The 17606-nt window shown below is 53.5% G+C and overlaps 3 protein-coding genes across 4 annotated transcripts in view; 2 read left to right on the top strand and 1 right to left on the bottom strand.

The window, feature by feature from the left end:
* The window catches only part of Ski (SKI proto-oncogene), a 70774-nt gene extending 66846 nt beyond the window's left edge, over nt 1–3928 (top strand). For both annotated transcript variants that reach the window (XM_052178348.1, XM_052178347.1), the window contains one exon: nt 506–3928. In XM_052178348.1, the coding sequence (XP_052034308.1) occupies nt 506–694 (189 nt within the window). In that variant the 3' untranslated portion in view covers nt 695–3928. The remainder of the gene's footprint in view (nt 1–505) is intronic.
* LOC127680444 (uncharacterized) lies at nt 2132–12254 on the top strand. The gene is made up of 4 exons (XM_052175896.1): nt 2132–2165; nt 6610–7273; nt 11168–11241; nt 12244–12254. The coding sequence occupies exons 1-4, from the start codon at nt 2132–2134 to the stop codon at nt 12252–12254; spliced, it is 783 nt and encodes a 260-aa protein (XP_052031856.1).
* A 286-nt stretch (nt 12255–12540) lies between these two features.
* Morn1 (MORN repeat containing 1) overlaps nt 12541–17606 on the bottom strand; it is a 58607-nt gene continuing 53541 nt past the window's right edge. Inside the window, exons 13-14 of the mRNA XM_052178346.1 lie at nt 15344–15387; nt 12541–12776 (exon numbers count right to left, since the gene is read on the bottom strand). Coding sequence (XP_052034306.1) covers nt 12628–12776; nt 15344–15387 — 193 coding nt within the window. The 3' untranslated portion in view covers nt 12541–12627. The remainder of the gene's footprint in view (nt 12777–15343; nt 15388–17606) is intronic.

Genomic DNA, 17606 nt, shown 5'->3' with positions numbered 1-17606 from the left:
TAACACTGGCATGTAAAGAAATAACTGCTATAACTGATCGAAGGTCCTCAGTTTACCCATTCCCAGCTAGATCTAAGGTGATAGTGTGCCTCGACTGGAGGCACTGGGGTATGTCCAGCAGACCTGGGCCTGGGTGCTGGGGACTATTTCCATAGCTGTGGGTAGAAAATGGTCCCACTAGGACCATTATGGCCCCAGAATATAGGCTTTCCTTCCTGCTGCTGGCTTGGGAAGAAAGCTCTAAACTGGGATCAGCAGATGGGCGCACATAGTGCAGTTCTGCAGCTTAGCGCTACAACCCAGTGAGCACTTAAGGGAAATGGTCTTCCACCTTTCCAGTGCTGTTTGGTTTCCTCCCATGCCTGGGTGTCTGGGCCCTTCCCTGTGAGCATTCAGGTGGAGGAGGACCAGACAAGGTACCTAGGCTGAACTCATCGGGCTGGGCTCTTGAGTAGTAAGTGCTGGTGTTGGCCACTACTGGCCACTCACTCGGCGTTCCTTTCAGATCGAGGACCTGCAGGCAAAGCTGCAGCATGCGGAGGCTGACCGTGAGCAGCTTCGAGCCGACCTGCTGCGGGAACGTGAGGCCCGTGAGCACCTAGAGAAGGTGGTGAAGGAGCTTCAGGAGCAGCTGTGGCCTCGGCCACGGCCTGAGAATTCTGGAGGTGAGAGCAACACTGAGCTGGATCCCTAGCCTGGGCAGTGATTGCCACTGCCACATGGACCTCTATGCGTGCGCAGGGGCGGCGCGGCGGGTACGTGGCTTTGCGGGCCCGGCCCAAGCCTCTGCAGCCACACAGCACAACGTTTCTACTGTGCCTATTACCAAGCGAGTGTTTGTAACCACATACTTTTGGAATCCACTGCAAAATTTTCTACTGGCCAAGTTCAAGTGAGCAAGCCATGTCCCCAGCTGCAACCAGAGTTGAGACTGGCTCTGTGGCTTGTAGCTGGTCCTCTGCTTGCTAGAACATTCTAACATTTACACTTTTGTTATAAGCTATTTAAAACCAGTAAGGAGACTTGATATTCAGAAAATCAACATGTTTTTTAATGACTAACTGTAAAAGGCCCCTACACGTGACGCCATCTGGACACCCACTCTGGTGGGGGTGGCACCCACCCACCGCCGTCCTGGGAAGCCATCACCGCTCATCTGTGCCCGCGGCTACAAGAGGACAGCAAGGGTTTTCTTCAGAGTCTATTTTTTCAGCAACAAGGACCCCAGTCTTCCTGCTGCTGCCAGGAAGAGCAGGGAGAGAGCACGCCGCGTGCGAGATGAGCCCCAACACTGCCCGCCTTACCGCCGCTGCCCCGCCCATCACCATCACCACTAACCCTGCCCTGTGAGCACCAGGAGGCCTGAGCCACAGTTTGCCCAGGCCCCTGGGTGCCCCTACCCACCTACATCCTGAGGGGCTGACCTGTGTTAGGCAGTGGCCATGGTCCAGTGTCATGTTGTGTTGTTAACACACGCCACCCAGCCACCCATGCACTGCTTGACCACAGCAACCCCTTTCCATGCGGCAGACATCACTCCTCGCATCGTGGGCTGAGGCTGCAGCATCGGAACAAAACAGCATTATATCACTTTTCCTTTCTTTTGTTTTTCCTTTTGTTTTGTTGTTGTTTGTTGTTGTTGTTCATTTAAACATGTATTTAGAACTGCACTTTGTCAGAACCTTCCCGTCCCTTCTTACTTCCCGGTTAACTGAGGTTTTTACCGATTTCTAGAGCAGTTCAAACCCTAAGTGCTCGAGCGCTTACACATCCCCTCTGGTGCTTGGTTGAACAAGGGAATCACGAGACAATGAAAATGCAGAGACTGAACTTGGGGGTCGTTCTGTGCCTTCCAGCATCTTGTACAGCAAACCCTGACTTGTCTTTTTACCCCCAAAATACCGTCTTCAGTAGCGGCTGAATCTGCCACTGTCAAAATACGTTACTTGCATTTATTCCAAATAATCTCGTTTACTCTTAACTGTTTATGCAAATTGTATAAGGTTTCTTATGCCCAAGCTTGAAAAATGATTTCCCAGTAGACAAGAGGCCCCAACCCATCCTCCAATTGTGTTTATTTACATGAGAAGATCATACAAAAGCCCTCCGCTCTAGTCCTAGCAGGGCAGCCATGAGCCGAGGGGAGGTGGAGAAGGCTTGTGCAGGTACAAACGACCTCAAGGACTGTGGCCTGCAACTGGAGACTGCTAAGCCCTGACGTATGGTGCCGAGGTCGTCTGCAGGGTTTTGCCCTTGGTTTACTGAGGGGGGCTGGGCTGCTGCTGGTCCCCCCTTCTGACGTGCAATGCAAAAGGGACATCATGTATACGCAGCATTTATTTGGAGTTTTTCCTTTGGCTTTTTCCTCTCTTTCAGTTATGAAACTTGTATGCATGGATTTCACATCTCCATAGCTAGACCCACCATGGGCATTATGACCGTGTCTCCTAAAGGGTCGGTTTTGTTACGCAACACAAAGAATGCTGTCTCAGCCTTGTTTTTCTAGAGTTGTGTTTTTCAGTCATTTCTTCAAGGAAAACTAAATGATTTAGTTGGAGCAAAGCTTTAAGTGTGTTGGTGTGCTTCTGTGTGGCTGTCCCTGTTGCTAGTAGATCACAGTGATTTGGTCCCCTTTGAGCCTTTGGCTCCAGGGGCACTCACTTTTCTCAGCAGAGCCTCTCCTTGCCACAGCCCTGGTCACCATCAGCTCCCTGGCCTCCATGGTCCAGCACTGACCCCAGTATGGGAAGGGAGTGCTGTGTATGCAGCAGGGACTCTTCCCCACATGCCAGAATGACTTGGATCTGGGAAGGGCATGTCATCTCATTAATTGTTCCTCCTGGATCCTTCCTCCCCCTGCTTCCTGTGGGATCAGAGCATGGCTCCTGTTGGCTAGTAGCTTGTGATCCGGGACCTCTGGGGCCTAGTGTCTAGGTCATCCTGATGCCTCTGCCTGACTCCCGGGCCCCAGTCCTGAGTGAAGTTGGCAAAGCACTAGGTATCTTGTGCAGCTGCCGTGGAAGGTGGCCCTGCTCACTGCAGGGTCTGCAGTGGACCTTAGGGCAGCCAGGCACAGGCACTGCATGCCTGTCTTCTTATGAGGAAGGCTGCAAATTTCAGAGAAAGGGAGGAGAGGTTTCCATCGTGTTGGCTGTTGACTCTCCCTGTATGTTAAACCCTTGACCAGTTTACTTGTTTCTATCCTGGAAGATTTTTTAACAAAGGGAAAACCCAACAGCAATAAGTCATTGGTGAGCAGCTAACTTGCACACACGACTCCCTGCTTTTCATACAGAACTAGCCAATGTAAAGACAACTCACATGTAAATACTTTTTTCCATTTCACACCGTTGTATTATACGTGTATATGGTGGCTCCTTTTCCAGAAACTTTTCTTAACCTGTTGGTTGTCTTGTTTTCCTGGGTTGTTTTTAACTGAAGAAAAAGTTGCTCATTTGCCAGAGGGGACAGAAGCGTCTCGTGGCATTTCCCATGTGGTGGCCTCCATGGCACCCAGTCTCCCAGTTCCTACACAGGTTATCCCCTGTGGTTTCTCCCCACATGCCTACCCCAGGGCTGAGGGGGAGGGGCTCTTGCTTTAAGTCAGAAGTCTCAAATGACATGCTCATCAATTAAAGGAGAAAAAAAAAGAAACCCACTTCAACCTTCATAACTGCCCAAACCCCCGCGCCCTCCAGTCCTATGCTGCTGCTAACGACAATACGACGGCTTACTCTGCTACTCGAGAACTATTTTTATGTAATTAATGTATGCTTTCTTGTTTATAAATGCCTGATTTAAAAAAAAAGGAAACAAAGAAAAAGCTTGGCATATTTATCTATTTCTGTGTACCTGTTAGTCCTTTTGCCCTCTCCCCTCCCCACCCCCAGAAACAGATGACATTGTACAATAAAGGACTTTGAGAGTACCATGGGTGCCTGCAGCCCCCACGCATGCAATCAAGTCCTGGGTGGGGGCGGGGGGCACGGCATCTCTGCAAGATAGACCTGGGGCTGTCGGTAACTTTTTTGGCCAGATGGAGTGAGCACAGTCCTTGCTGGCAGGCCTTCCACGAGGGTTCTGCCGGATCAAAACTCCCTGGGGTCAAGTAATAGTGCAAAAGGATAGACAGAGGTGGAGAAGCCCCCATCCCATGGTCTAGCTGAGGTCTCAGCATCAGCCAGGTTCTCTGTGTGGACACAACTGCCCCTCCATACTTAGCTACAATTCTTGAAACCCTGCTTCTAGGCCGGTACCTGCCTCCAAGTTTCTCAAGACCTGGGGGCTCCATAAGTAGGGCTGGCAGCTCCCAGGTGGTCCTGGTTTCTGTCTTGTGACTCCTCCCACAGATACACCCTGCCTTGCCCACCTCAGTTCTGCTGTGCCAACCTGGCTCCTGCCTACCACCAGAGAGTCAAGAGGACTGTCCCTAGGCCAAGCAAACAAGCCTCTACCTACCTATCTATCATCTATCATCTATCCATCCACCCACCCACCCAGTATGGAAAGACAGATCCCAGGTTTTATCCATGGGAAACAGGCCCATGTCCTGTTTTGTAATAGCTGATCTAGCCAGCCCTGTTCATTCCCACTGTGATGATAATCCTGTACCTTCTACATATCCCCAAGCCTCAAGATGATCCCTAGTCTTCAAATACTGTGTAAAGGAGAATCAGTCCTCCCTCGGGCCATCCAGCTTAGACCCTGGCCTAGACATGCCACCCTTTACCTTTCTGGGACCTGCTCTGAAGAGCTTCTGCCTGTCCTGGGGTCAGACTTCTTTCAGGCTGGTATGAGGTAGAACCAGGCACCACCATGCTGGCCTAAGTTAAGAGAAGGACTCTGCCTGCTCTGAGGGAGTTTTGCTCCTGTTTTTGGTGACCTGGGTGTGGGAACTTCCAAAGCCCATCACCTACATTGAGGAGACTCCAAACGCAAAGGGCAGTGTTGTGACTTAAGATGGTGGGCACAGAAGGCCTTGTACTGGCCTCCCAGCCCTCCTCACAGACACCCAGCACATGGCCAAAACTCATCCCTCTGCCAGCCAGGTGACCCAGGGGATGGAGCGAGGATGCATATTTTTGAGGCCTGGATGTCCATCCATCCCTGCCACCCCATGGTCCTGGTGACGCATAAGGCCATCTGTGATCAGGCCCGTGCCAGGTTGGTGTATTGGCATCAGGGGCACCAAGCCATGGGACAGGTGGCCCACTGCAGGCAGGCACAGGCAGGAGGAGTTGGCTAGCCTAATGTCTTCATAGCATCCTGTGCTGGGCCAGGTGTCTGGCTGGTCTGACATGGACCTTCCCCTTCCTGAGTATGGACCTGGTAGCCCTCACTGGCAGGAAGATAGATCACATTGATCTCAATACACAAAGGCCTGCTTGAACAAACAGTATGTCCAAGGGAAACAGGGAACTCAACATGGGGACCCTTCCCACAGTCTCTAACGGAGACTTGCCTGACCGGGATCCCCCAGCCCCTATATCTGCTCCATGACAGTCCTCCAATGTGCTTGGCTAAAGAGCTAACTTAGGCAGACCCAAGCTGCTAGCCCAAGCCCACTCACTCATAGGCAAGCCAGGTTTCCCATGCTTCCTGGGCCTGGTGTTGGCCCTTGTAAACTGCCCAGTGGTTCATTGTTCACTTTCCATCAACCCAGTCCTGAACCCCAGAGGATTTCAAGTGTCCGTGGCCAGTTGACTCAACACTTTTTATTCTCAACCTTTCCCCATCTCACAGCTATATCCCAGAAAGACTTTTGGCTTCTCTTAAGTGGTCCCTAATGCAGTAGCTGCTCCTCAGAGGGGACTGGTTCACACTGGCTACTCAAAGGAAAATGTATGTCCCCAGATGCCTGGTGAGCTGGGAGGGAGCTAGCTGTCCCAGGCTCTTGAGGAACCAGAGGAAGTGGTGACTGCCACCAGAGAGGGATGACAAGGGACACCTACTGCTGACACTACCAAAATGAGATGGTCAAGGGACACGGCTGTGGGTACAGCCAGATCTAGGTACTGTAATGGTACATAGAGGTCTCTTGTCCTTGAGACACTGTTTTAGTTCAAGTACATGTGTGCACTGTTTTAGTTCAAGTACAGGTGCAGACCCTGGGGCAGTCCTTTATGCCCACCCCCTACCCTTGGAGAGAGGCCCAGAGCCAGATGAATTTGACCAGTGTCAGGCAGGGCAGCGTAGCACATCAGGGAAGACCGGAACATGGGACTCAGAGATCCTGCATGCTGTGCTCAACTCTGGCCTTGGACACATGGATGGGGCCCTTGCGAGCCAGGGTTCGTGGATCACTGCAGCAAGACCTTGGGGGTCCAACCTCATGCTGCTGCCTACTCGGGATGGACAAGTAGTCCACATCGCTCTCAGTTTCCTGTTTCTACGGAGTAACCACTTCAATGAGGTTACTGGGGGTTGTTGAGGAAGTTGCCCCACCAAGTAGTGGAGGTGCAGATCTACTGTACCACCATCGGCCTTCCCCACACGTTTCCCCTGTGGCCCAGGTTACGGAGGCCCCCAAAGGCTTAGTACTGCAGCTCCACTAGAATCCCTCATTAATACTGCTTGGTGGCCTCGGGTCAGCATACAACCGGCCCTAAGGCCTGAGCTGGCAGCCCCAAGGTCCGACAGACAAGAGGTTGTCCTCCTCCACCCCGGCATCAAGGACGGAAAGCCCTGTTGGATCCACGGCCTCTCCAGTGCGTTGTACACCCACCAAACAGGATTCTGACTTCGAGCGGCCGCCCCGCAACACTTCTCCAAGAGGAGGAAAGGGCGCGGCACAGAAACGCCCCGGAACCGCCGCGCCCTTCAATTTCCCACATTCCCGCTCCTTCCGACGGGCAGGGGCGGCCGTGGTCCGCAGCTCTGCTAGACTCCTGCTAGCCGGGGATGAGCGGACCCTGGAGGCAACTGCTGCGTGGAAGCGCAACCGCGCGGGCCTTTCTGCGGTCCGGCCGCGGTTCAAGCCTGCGGGATCATTCCTGGACCCCAAGTCCCGGCAGCTCCCAAAGCTTGGGGGCCCGCGGTTCCAGCAAGGAACGCCCCGCCCACGGGCCGCGCGGCCTCCGCCTCGCCCTGCTACCCGCATGCGCTTCCCTTCCCCCGCCTGCCGCGGATTCCGACGGGCTGGGCCCGGGGCTTCCGGCTGCGAGGAGAGAGCTCGGCCCTGCGGGACCAGCCCGGCGCCGCCCCGCGCAACCCGACTTCCTGCAGCGTCGGGCCTCAGGGACCCCGAGCCCGAGTACGGGATCGGCCTCAGAGCGTGAGTTCGTGGTGTGAGTTCGTGGTCGGCGTAGAAGGGTCGCGCCCTTTTTGAATGGTTCCCGTCGGCCCAGCCTATGTGCTATCTAAAATGGGATCTGGTAGCCTTAAGCAACTCTTTGCTGCCATCCCTAGTCACTTCACCGTTGCCCCAGTGAATGTCTCAGGTCCAAGCCGACAGGATCCTGCGCCTGGAACCTGCAATCACAGAGGCAGAATCCACCCCGGGCAAAACCCACCGGACTGGTGAATATGAAGTTCCACCTGTCACCTGAGCAGTGCATATGACACCCCCACACTGGGATGGGAATGTGTAGAGTTCTACCCAGCCCATAGTGAGGTCCCTATCACTTGTTAGAAGCAGGATCTGAGACCCCGAGGCCAAGCCTGCTGTCAGGGCTTCTTTTTCTCAGCACCTGACTACCCCTCAAGGGTATATGGTCCTCTACAGGTACTCACAAATAATTGTTTCATGAATCATGGAACTCTTGGAGGACCAGATGTGCCTCCAGTTGCCAAGGTCCCTGGGGAGGTTGGCTGGGGTCCTGGGTCCTTGGACAAGAGTGTGGGACAAAGGCTGAGTTAAGGTGTGACTCCTGAAGTTTATCCTAGGAACACTTCTGGCTGACATCTGAGAACAGGATGCCCTGAGCTGGTCTAGCCCCACTCCAACCCCACTTCACCCCAACACCAAGACACTGGGCCCTTGGATTATAGCCCAGGATCCCCTTCCAGTAGGAGGGTGCTGTGACTGGGCTCCTCACTGGTGTACCTGACTCAGGTCATGGTTTAGGAGCTTGGGGTGGGTCTGCCCTCCTGTGTCTCCTGCCTTCATTAAACTAAGTCAAAGAGGGCGGCCCCCTGTTCTACTGGGGCTCCCGCTGCAAGCCTGAGGCCTCTGTGTCCTGATTGTCTACTGGACAAAGGTGGGAGAGAGGCACTATCCCCAGTGCAGTGGGGATGAATACAAGAGGCAACAGGGCCTGTGGTTAACTGAGGTCTGACACAGCTTTGGTAGGCATGGACAGGCCTGGTGATAGTCTTCATGTGTTTGGCCATCGCAACAGCAGCCTGTCTGCTCATGCTTAGGTTTCATTTTATGCCAAGCAGAGCCTGGGCAGAGCCACTGTATATGTGTGTGGGTTGCCCGTCCACTCTGGTGTCCCCTGTTCTTTTGTCTGGCTCCTGAAGACCTACACAGGACCAGCAGTTCCTCGGCATGGCCGTCAGTCCTTCCACACCTGGCCTCCAGACTCCATCTGAACCTCTCCCTTCCCTCTGGCTGTGAGGGGCTGTTTGAGGCTGTTCTTTCCCTGAGGAAACCTGAGCAGGAAGGGGCAGGCCTGCCAGCCACCACTGAAAATGGTCCTGCTGAAAATGGTCTTGCTGGGATAGGCCTGACACTATCCAGGAGTGAGGGATCGCAGTGAACTGGCAGGGCTGGCCAGGCTGTAGGAACCGGTCTGGCAGGCTTGGTCCTGGAACATCCAGGAAGCCCTGGCTGGGAGGGGGCCCAGGCGGAGCACAGCTGGCCTCACACCCGCCTGGCACTAAGACCAGGCAACCTGCCCGGGCGGTAGACAGGGCTTGGGGAGGCCTCCCCCAGAGTATCCTGAGTGACCAGCCTGACCAGTGGGAGAGGCCGGGAAGAGCTGAGGGTGGCACAGACCAGGCCGTCCAGCCTAATTCCAGACCGTGTTCTAGTCGTGCTGTCCTCTGTTGACACCAGATGTGCCCCAGGTGACCTGGTGAGCCATCTCTCTGAGGTGCCTCTGGATGATCAGACTTGAGGGACAGGCAGGTCTTCCTTCCAGTCTTCCTTTCTCTCCTCACCTTGCGACTTCCTCCCTTGAATGTCTCTATCTCCCATCCCTGTCTATCTCTGTATCTCACACGAGCACACCTGACAGTGCCCTGCCTTGACGCTCAGTATCTTATCTGTTAAATGAATGGCCGGCAGATCAGTAGTCTCCTCCTGGGAGGGGTCAGAGGTTAGGAGGTAACACAGGAGAGGAAGGCTTTGTCTGGAGTCGCAGCTTCACTCTGGGCTGGGGTGGGGAGGGTGGTCCACACCCTCTAACTTGTCCAACCTCGTTCTCTCGCTGGCGGGGTCAGAATGTTTAGAGCGGTGGTTTGAGGTCTGAGGGCTACTAGTTCCCAGAGGAGGTACCCAGAGGTGCTGTCATGCTCCCATGAGGGAGTATGTCTCTGGGCAGTCCAGCGATTTCTGTTATTCTCACCTGCATCAGCCAAAGAGGCTGACTCTGCACCGTTCCTGTCAGGCAGTGCTGGTGACCTAAAACCATGGAGTCCAACCACCTAGTCCCTCCCACCTACGGAAGGGAGCCTATCCAGGCAGGACAGAAGCTAGGGTTGTTACTGTGCTAGGCACAAGACCTCTGGATAGAAGTGAGGCCACCTCATTCTGGGAGCTGTGACCAGACCTGTATTCATTCATCTTGGCCACAGGCTGGTTTCCCAGTGGAAACTTGGTACCCAGACCAGGACAGAGAGTAGCTGGGGTGAAGTTACCCACTGGGCATGTACTCCTGTTGGGTCTCCATCAGAGAAGAGGGGATCCCACAAGGGATGGACAATCCTGGAGTGGGGGTTACTGACTGGCAAAGCCTGAGTCCTGGGAACTGTACCCCTAGTCACCTTTTGAAATGAGCCCTCCCAATTCCAGGATAATGAGGAACCCTCGGGATAGGATCCCCAGGCTTGCCCAAGGTCATCCCGACCACGTTGCTGCCTAGTGAGGCCAATCACTTCTGTGGTTCTAGTCTGTGCCCTCAGCAGTTCTTGCACTTGGCTAGGCAGGATGCCTAATCTCCTCACCTAGGACTTACTTCAGGCAAACTATATGCAAGACCTGCTCCACTGAACTTTGTATGTGTGCATATATGTGCAGGTATACATACATGTATGTATGTGTACATACATGTGTATTATGTGTGGGTACACATATGTGCATGTATGTGCAAACATGCATGTGTGCTTGTATGTGTGGCTGTGCATGTGTGTGGGTATACATATATGCATGTCTGGGTATACATACATGTGTGGGGGTACATGTATATATACATGCAGGCATGTGTGGCTATACATAAGTGCATGTATGTGTGGGTATATATGTGTGTGTATTATGCATGTATACATATGTGCATGTATGTGTGGGTATACATATATACAGGATAATTTTTTTTTTTTGGTTTTTGTTTTGTTTTTTTGAGACAGGGTTTCTCTGTGTAGCCCTGGCTATCCTGGAACTCACTCTGTAGACCAGGCTGGCCTCAAACTCAGAAATCTACCTGCCTCTGCCTCCCAAGTGCTGGGATTAAAGGCGTGCACCACCACTGCCTGGCATGCAGGATAATTCTTGAGTGCCATTCCTAAGATGCTATTCCTCAGATGCCACCTACCACATTTATATATATATATTTAGTCAGTCAGTCAGTCAGTCAGTCAGTCATTTATAGGCATAATCTCTCAGTGGCCTGGAGAGTGCCAAATAGGCTAACCTGACTTGCCAGGGAGCCCCAGAGATCCCCCACTTCCACCTCCCAGAGCTGACTGGGATTACAGGTGTGCACCACCACTGCAGCCATTTCTTTTCCTTTTGGGGGGACTATTTGTTTATTGAGACAGGGCTTTTCTATGTAGCCCTGGCTGTTCTGGAACTCACTCTGTAGACAAGGCTGGCCAAACTCAGAGATTCACCTGCCTCTGCCTCCTGAGTGCTGGGATTAAAGGCATGCACCACCACAGCCCAGCAGGGGCGTTTTAGATTTTCTGTGAGGTCTGAGAACTCGGGTCCTGCTTGCAAGAAGAGTGCATTACCAACTGAGCTATCTCCTCCATCCTGAATTTAGTCTCTGCTTTTCTTTTAAGATAGGATCTGTCTATATAGCCAAGGCTGGACTCGAATGGACAATGATCCTCTCAAGTGCTGGGATTACACATTACCAGGTTTGGCTCTAGAACTCTTCTTGGGTATTCAAATTTCATGTGCTTGGACGTTGGGTGGGGGAGGAGTTACAGACAAGAAGAGCATCTGCACCTGTTCCTGTCCTGGCCACATGGAGGGGCAGGCTAGCCCCAGTGACCACAGTTCTCAGAAGACCTGCAGTTACTGGTGCTGGTCCACTTGGCCAGAAGAGGAGGTGTCTGTCTGGGTGTTGTGGCTACCCCTAACATCCTGAGACAAGGATAGAAGCCAGTGTCATCTCAGAACCTCAGTGGCTGTGTCAGGAAGCTAGAGTAAGAAGTGGGGGGAGATGTCTTGCCTGGACCATTAGACCCAGATCTATGGTTTGCTGATGACTGTATAGGTGGCCAGCTTGAAGCTGTTTGCAGAGGTTTTGTGACGGAAAGCAGCCCCACCTGGGCTGCCTTGCTTGCCAGGACAGACTTGATGTCAGCTGAGAAGCCACTGTGGCGCAAGCCCCTCCTGTCATATCCACATGGAACAGTGACTTCAAGTTTCCTGACTTTTAAAAGCTCAGCATGCTTTTGGGGAGTTAAATACCAGAGGCTGCCTGAGGATGGGCTGGAAAACGGCAGCTGTGACTGCTCACTCCCAGCCATTTTCCTTCCTAAATTGAAACATCATTTTCTTTGTTTTTCCTTTGACAGAAATGTGGTTTCATCTGGAGGAGGAGGAGGAGGAGAGGAGGAGAAGGAGGAGGAGGAGGAGGAGAGGAGGAAGAGGAGAGAGATACAGAATGCTGTGCTATGCCTGAAGGGCAGACTTGGGAAGTGATGCTCACAAGTAGTTTAGGGGATAACAGTAGAGGGCGGCTCCAGACACCTCCTGTGACCTTCTGAAAAGATGCTTATGACTGACTCAGGGGGTTGGGCCTCCTCAGCAGCCACTGTGCCCCTTTAGTGGCAGTTATGAGGTTCCCCCCAATGACCCTACCTTACCATTGCTGGGGATGACCAGGTGAGAAGGCCCTCTCCACTCTGCAGAGCCGGCCTAGTTGCCCCCAGTCCTTCCCTTCACACAAATCTAATGTAGACCTCCACGGCCCTGGGAATAGTGTTGGTGGGGTAGATACCAGGGTCCTCAGAGGGCACTGGGACACTGAGCCCCTATCTGTGTCCAACCCAAATCAGTGCTAAGGCCAAGGTGCTACTCAGGGTTGGTATTTAGAGTTTTATTGAAGTCGGTACCTGTGGGGCTCACATGGGCCAGCCCCAACTCTCAGGGTTTAGGAATAGAGGATTTGGTCCCAGAGACGGGGGGTGGGGGTGGGGTGGGGGTGGAAGCAGCATGAATCTCCATTCAACGAAGGGTGGCCTTCCCTTGAGGGTATTGCTAGCTCTTTTATGTCCAACGGCCAGGAGTGGCCTCTAGCTCAGAGCTTCTGGGTGATCTTCAGGGACATGAGGCCAGTGAGTATCCCCCTTTGCCAAGATCCGCAGGTGTTTGAAGGTGGTGGGCAGCCTGTGGCCCAGGAATGGAGGACTGGTCACATCACAGACCATGAGCACATACTCCCCTGTGAGAGACAGGCAGGGGTGTCATTGGGCTGGTGTGACCAAGGTCTGTCTACCACCCTTCTCAGGTATCTCAGCCCAGTCATCTCTGCCTGCCACAGACTGCCATCCTGAGGCTGGGTGTTTGGTTGGCAAGCGTTTGGGCAAAGCAATGGGCTTCTCAGATCCAGCCTGGATCTGAAGCAAGCAGTGGTGTGGGGAGAGGACAGATGTACAGACTGCCCTCAGGGTCAAGCCACAGAGACCCCTGCTCCCAACTGCTAATTAGACCACATGTGGCTAAGTCTTTTTTTGTAAATCCTTGACTACATTGTTTTTGGAGAAAACACATTCATTTTCTCTAAATATTTAAGAAATAGCTGGGCCTCTGAAGGCTTAAAGTGTCTGGTGGGGTCCTGAGGCCCTGGAGGGGGCTGGGAAAGGGAAAACCCTAGGGGGCTGGGGGGAGGGAAAGCCTGGGGGGCAGGGGGAGGGAAAGGTTGGGGGCTGGGGGAGGGAAAGCCTGGGGGCTGGGGGAAGGGAAGGCCTGGGGGGGCAGGGGGAGGGAAGGCCTGGGGGGGAGGTAGAGGAGGGAAAACACTTTTCCTTTCCACAGTCTGTAAACTGTCTGGAGAGCTTCAAAGTTGGAGAAACCATAAAAAAGAAAATAAGAAATAACAAAAAGGGAAGTTGCCATAGAAACAGCCCTCTCTCCCTCCCCTGAGCCCGCTGGGGCTGGCACCAGAGTGTGGAAAAAGCTCCTTGGCTGGCCCAGGCTCACACCAGGAATGTGGCCGCAGCTGAAACTGGGTTGGGGCAGGCTCCCACCACCAAGCACAGCAGAGCCCAGCCGAGTGACATTCCAGCCACTGAGCAAGTAGTTACCCTCCATTCTGGCTCAGCTAAGGGCTGGGCCTTCCTGGACAGGATGAGAGTGGGCCTGGGGGCTGGAGAAATTTGCTTGACCTTGGGTCAGTTTCTTCAGGGAAACTGGCTCTAGGAGGCCTACGAACTGGGACTGGGGTCCTTGGGGTGGGGGACACACATTGTATCAGTAAAGCACTGGCAGCAGGCCAGCCTCTCTGGCAGCTGGAAGAAAGCCCTGCATAGCGACGCAGCCACAGTGTTCCCAAGCAGCCCATCTCTAGGCGTTCCCAGGAACATGCAGCTGCACCAGGCTGGGCCAAGGGTGCTGGCCAGGGGAGCCAGTGTGAGCTCACGGCCATGGCCGCTGAGCCAGGCCACAGGCCTGAGCTGACCCTGTTCCTGGGCCTGTCCCCCATCAGATGCACAAGACTGGTATGAGAAGCGCTGGCTGGTGGCTGCACTGGAGGCCTGGTCCCAACACCACATTGTTCAGTTGTGGGCTCCAATCCTGTCCCGCAGGCCGGCTCTTGCTGAGGGGGTTGGCTGTCACCTGGCATTGCCCTGTGTGGCACCCTCAATCCTAGAGCTGAAGATTCTTCTTGCTGTCCGGAGGTGACGGACTTCACCCAGTGCCAATGTAAAGACTCAGCAGCAGGTGTGGGTAGGAATGCTCCACCCACCCTGCCTGCCTCTTGCCTCTTCCAGGCTCTTTCTAGTAGAGCCCACCTTACAGCTGCAAGCCCAGGCTCACCCTGACCTCAAGGCCCTGCTGATTTCTTTCAGCTTCCTGTGATCCTATATGAGATGGCTCTCATGGCTGATGGCCTCCCACCAGGATGTTCAAGGTGCTGAACAAGGCTGATGTTTTAGGCTAGGCAGACAAGCTGCCCAGCCCCAGACCCTTCTAGAGGAGGGTACTTTGTCTAGAGAAGTCATTTCTGTCTTATGCTCTAATGAAGTCAAAACCTTGGCCTCCCTGGCTCTCTGGGACTGGGGCCTCTCTAGCATGGAGGGAAGGGCCCAGGCTTGACTGTTTCGCCAAGACCAAGGATAACTTCACAATAGGGACTTTAGTTCAAAGGCCTCCCCTCCCGCCCAGGCCCAGCTCCCTAGGTCTACAACAGCTCCGAAAAGACCCTGGCTCAGTGATCCTTTTCCCCAACGTTGGGCTCTGCTGGCTGAGACCTTAGAGCCCACAGGTTGCTCTTACTGTCCTTAGGAGGGCCGGGTATACCAGTATGCAGGGATTCTGTGCTAGGGCATAAGAGGGCCTGAGCATCCGCGACTCATGGCCATGCCGTGTTTCCCACGCCCTTCATGTCCAGCTGCTATTGGCTTAGCTCTTGTCAGGTCCTTTGTTAATTCAGCCACCACCTTGGCAGCTACTCTCCTGATAGCAAGGAGAGCCCATACATCTCCACACACTCTGATACCCAAACCTTCTGTCACTGCCCACTCGGCTCTATCCTTTCTGGAACATTCTTCTCTGTCAGTCTGCCTGAAGGCCTCACAGCCTCAGCCCCCTTTCACATAGGTCTGGAAGAAGCTTATAATGTTTGCCCTACCCACAACACACACACCTCCATCTACCTCTGGGATACCTGAGTACAAGCCTTCCCTGGACCACCACTGCTACCCACAGGCCTGTCCCCCAGGCACTATTTGCCTCTGCCTTTGTAAATACAGTGAAGGGCTTCTTCATGGTCCACATCTAAATACCCACCTAGGTATGCAGCTGTCGATGGCGCTACTGTGGTCGCATCAGGCCTGTGGGGAGCAAAGGAGGACACCTGAGTATTCTGGCAATCCTCTTTGGGTATTGATTCCACCCAAACCAAGGCCAACAGTTCTGAGGCAAATTCTGGGCCCCAGGATAACAGAGACATGTGTGAGTCATGCTTTCTCTGTGATTCTCCTAGGCAGCCCATTCCTGGTTCCCTGCCCTCTAGGCCCCACCTTGGGGCCTCCTAATCCCAGAGTTGCTGGGCAGGTGCGTGACAACCACCCAATGACCCTGGCCAGTCTCGCTTCCTCAGAACCAAGGTATGGCTTTTGGAATGCTAGAGGCTCTCGTACCCAGACTGACGTGATGGAAAAGGAGCTGGGAGCTGGTCTGAGGACAACTGAGGTCTAAACCTGCTTGGAGGCTGCCAAGGGATACATTATCTTTCAGAAAGAAGTGACTCAAGGGCCTAGTCAGTAGAGAGATGGCGTAGTCAGTAAAACTGTTGCTTTGCAAGCAGGAGGACCCTGGTTAAATCCCCATGTGAAAACACCAGGCATGGTGGTGTGTGTCTGTAACCCCAGCACTGGTGAGGAGTCGTCTCTGGGACTTGCTGGCCAACCAGTCTGGCTTAATTGCTGAGCGCCAGGCCAATGAGAAACCTTGTCTCAGAGGAAGTGGGTAAAGTTCCTGAGGATGGCATCCAAGGTTGTCCTTTGACACACACACACACACACACAAACACACACACATTAAAAGAGACATGACTTGAGGCTGAGAGACCTTGTGATCCTTCCAATAAGCAAAAGGCAAGTGTCACCTGGGAGACTCCTAACTGAGAGAAGTAGAGGGAGAAATGAAGATGGGCAGAGGAGAGAGGCCTGGCTCTGTGACCCCTATCCAGAGGCTCTCCCCTGGTTCCTGTGTCTGAAAGACAGACCCTCACTGCTACCCACAGGATCCACAGGAACCCTGTGGTATTCCCAAGGTAGGTGCAAACCCGAGACCCACACACCCTGGGGCTTTGAAAACAGCCAATGAGAGCTGGTCCAGCTTTGGAGACACACCCCGAAGAAGAACCAGCTGCCCGGGTGGGTCCTCTGAGGAGGACCTGGCAAGGCCCTGCTGAATGTGGCCAGTACACGTGGCAATATGGGGCCCTCTGGCACATCCCAGGTTTAGGTCTCTGAATTGTTTGTGGAGCCTCTCCTGTTTCCTGACTGGGAGGGGGGCAGGCATGGGGGTGGGGAATGAGGGTGCTGGCTCCATGTGGACACCTGGCCTCTATCCCAGATGGTCGAGTTGAGCTGTGTGCTGAACGATGGGTCTCTATGGAGGTGGGAGGAGCCTCAAAACTACAGCCATTGGGCCTCCTCCCTGACCCTGGCCCTCCATCTGGGACAGCTGATTTCCTGTCACTAGTGGCTCAAGGTGGCCAACAGCCAGTGCAGAGCTAAGGGACAGTGCAGAGGGTCCCTGTTTAGGTGGGGCTTAAATACCAGCGGTTCCCAATCCCTTGACAAACTTAAAAGACCACATGCCTGGTTTGGGTGATAAAAAATTAAAGACAAAAAGATTTTTAAATGACTTCATTTTAAGTAGGGAAAATGGGCCTCAGCTGGACCCAAGAGTCACCTTAAAGGAGAAGAGATAAATAATTTAGCAGCAGGAGTAACTAGAGTCTGTCAGGCTGCCAGCTTTAAGAGAAATAAAGGGGGTTCCAAGAACCCTGAGAGTTCTGAGAGTTTTTAGAGACCCCCAGGGCTTTGAGGAAGCCAGACAGAGGCAGGCAGGAGCTGGCGTCTTGAGTGAGGGGCCCTCAGAGCCAGTGGTTAACCGGGCAGTGGAGCGAGGCATGTGGTCAGGACTCAGGCCAGGTCTCCAGCAGACCTGAGAGATAGTTTGAGAGAAGAGAACCTGGTAGCTGTGTGAGGGAGAGCTTCAGGTAGGAACGGTATGCACATGCTCAGCGGAGGGGAATCAGAACAGAGATCCTGAGAAACATTTCTTGCAGCCCAGCTGAGGAGACAGTTGCCAGCACTGGGCAGGGAAGGGCCCATAAACTGGGCTGGTATCCTTGAGGAAGTCTAGAATGCTGTATGACCTTTTCTGAGTCTCTCTCTCTCTCTCTCTCTCTCTCTCTCTCTCTCTCTCTCTGTGTGTGTGTGTGTGTCTGTCTGTCTGTCTGTCTGTCTGTCTCTATATACATTTGTGTATATATATATTTGCAGGGTGCTGAGCACTGAAACTATGCATGTGCTAG

Source organism: Apodemus sylvaticus, chromosome 3 (genome assembly GCF_947179515.1).
Source record: "Apodemus sylvaticus chromosome 3, mApoSyl1.1, whole genome shotgun sequence".
Classification (NCBI taxonomy): domain Eukaryota; kingdom Metazoa; phylum Chordata; class Mammalia; order Rodentia; family Muridae; genus Apodemus; species Apodemus sylvaticus.
The sequence above is the reverse complement of the archived record's forward strand: the minus strand, read 5'-3'. Positions and strand labels throughout refer to the sequence as shown.

Excerpts from the sequence above, each read along its gene's own strand:
- LOC127680444 (XM_052175896.1), top strand. The coding sequence starts at position 2,132 with ATGAGCCGAGGGGAGGTGGAGAAGGCTTGTGCAG. Across the intron at positions 2,166-6,609 it reads GGTGGAGAAGGCTTGTGCAG|GCCTGAGCTGGCAGCCCCAA; the intron begins GTACAAACGACC and ends ACCGGCCCTAAG. Across the intron at positions 7,274-11,167 it reads TACGGGATCGGCCTCAGAGC|GATCTGTCTATATAGCCAAG; the intron begins GTGAGTTCGTGG and ends CTTTTAAGATAG.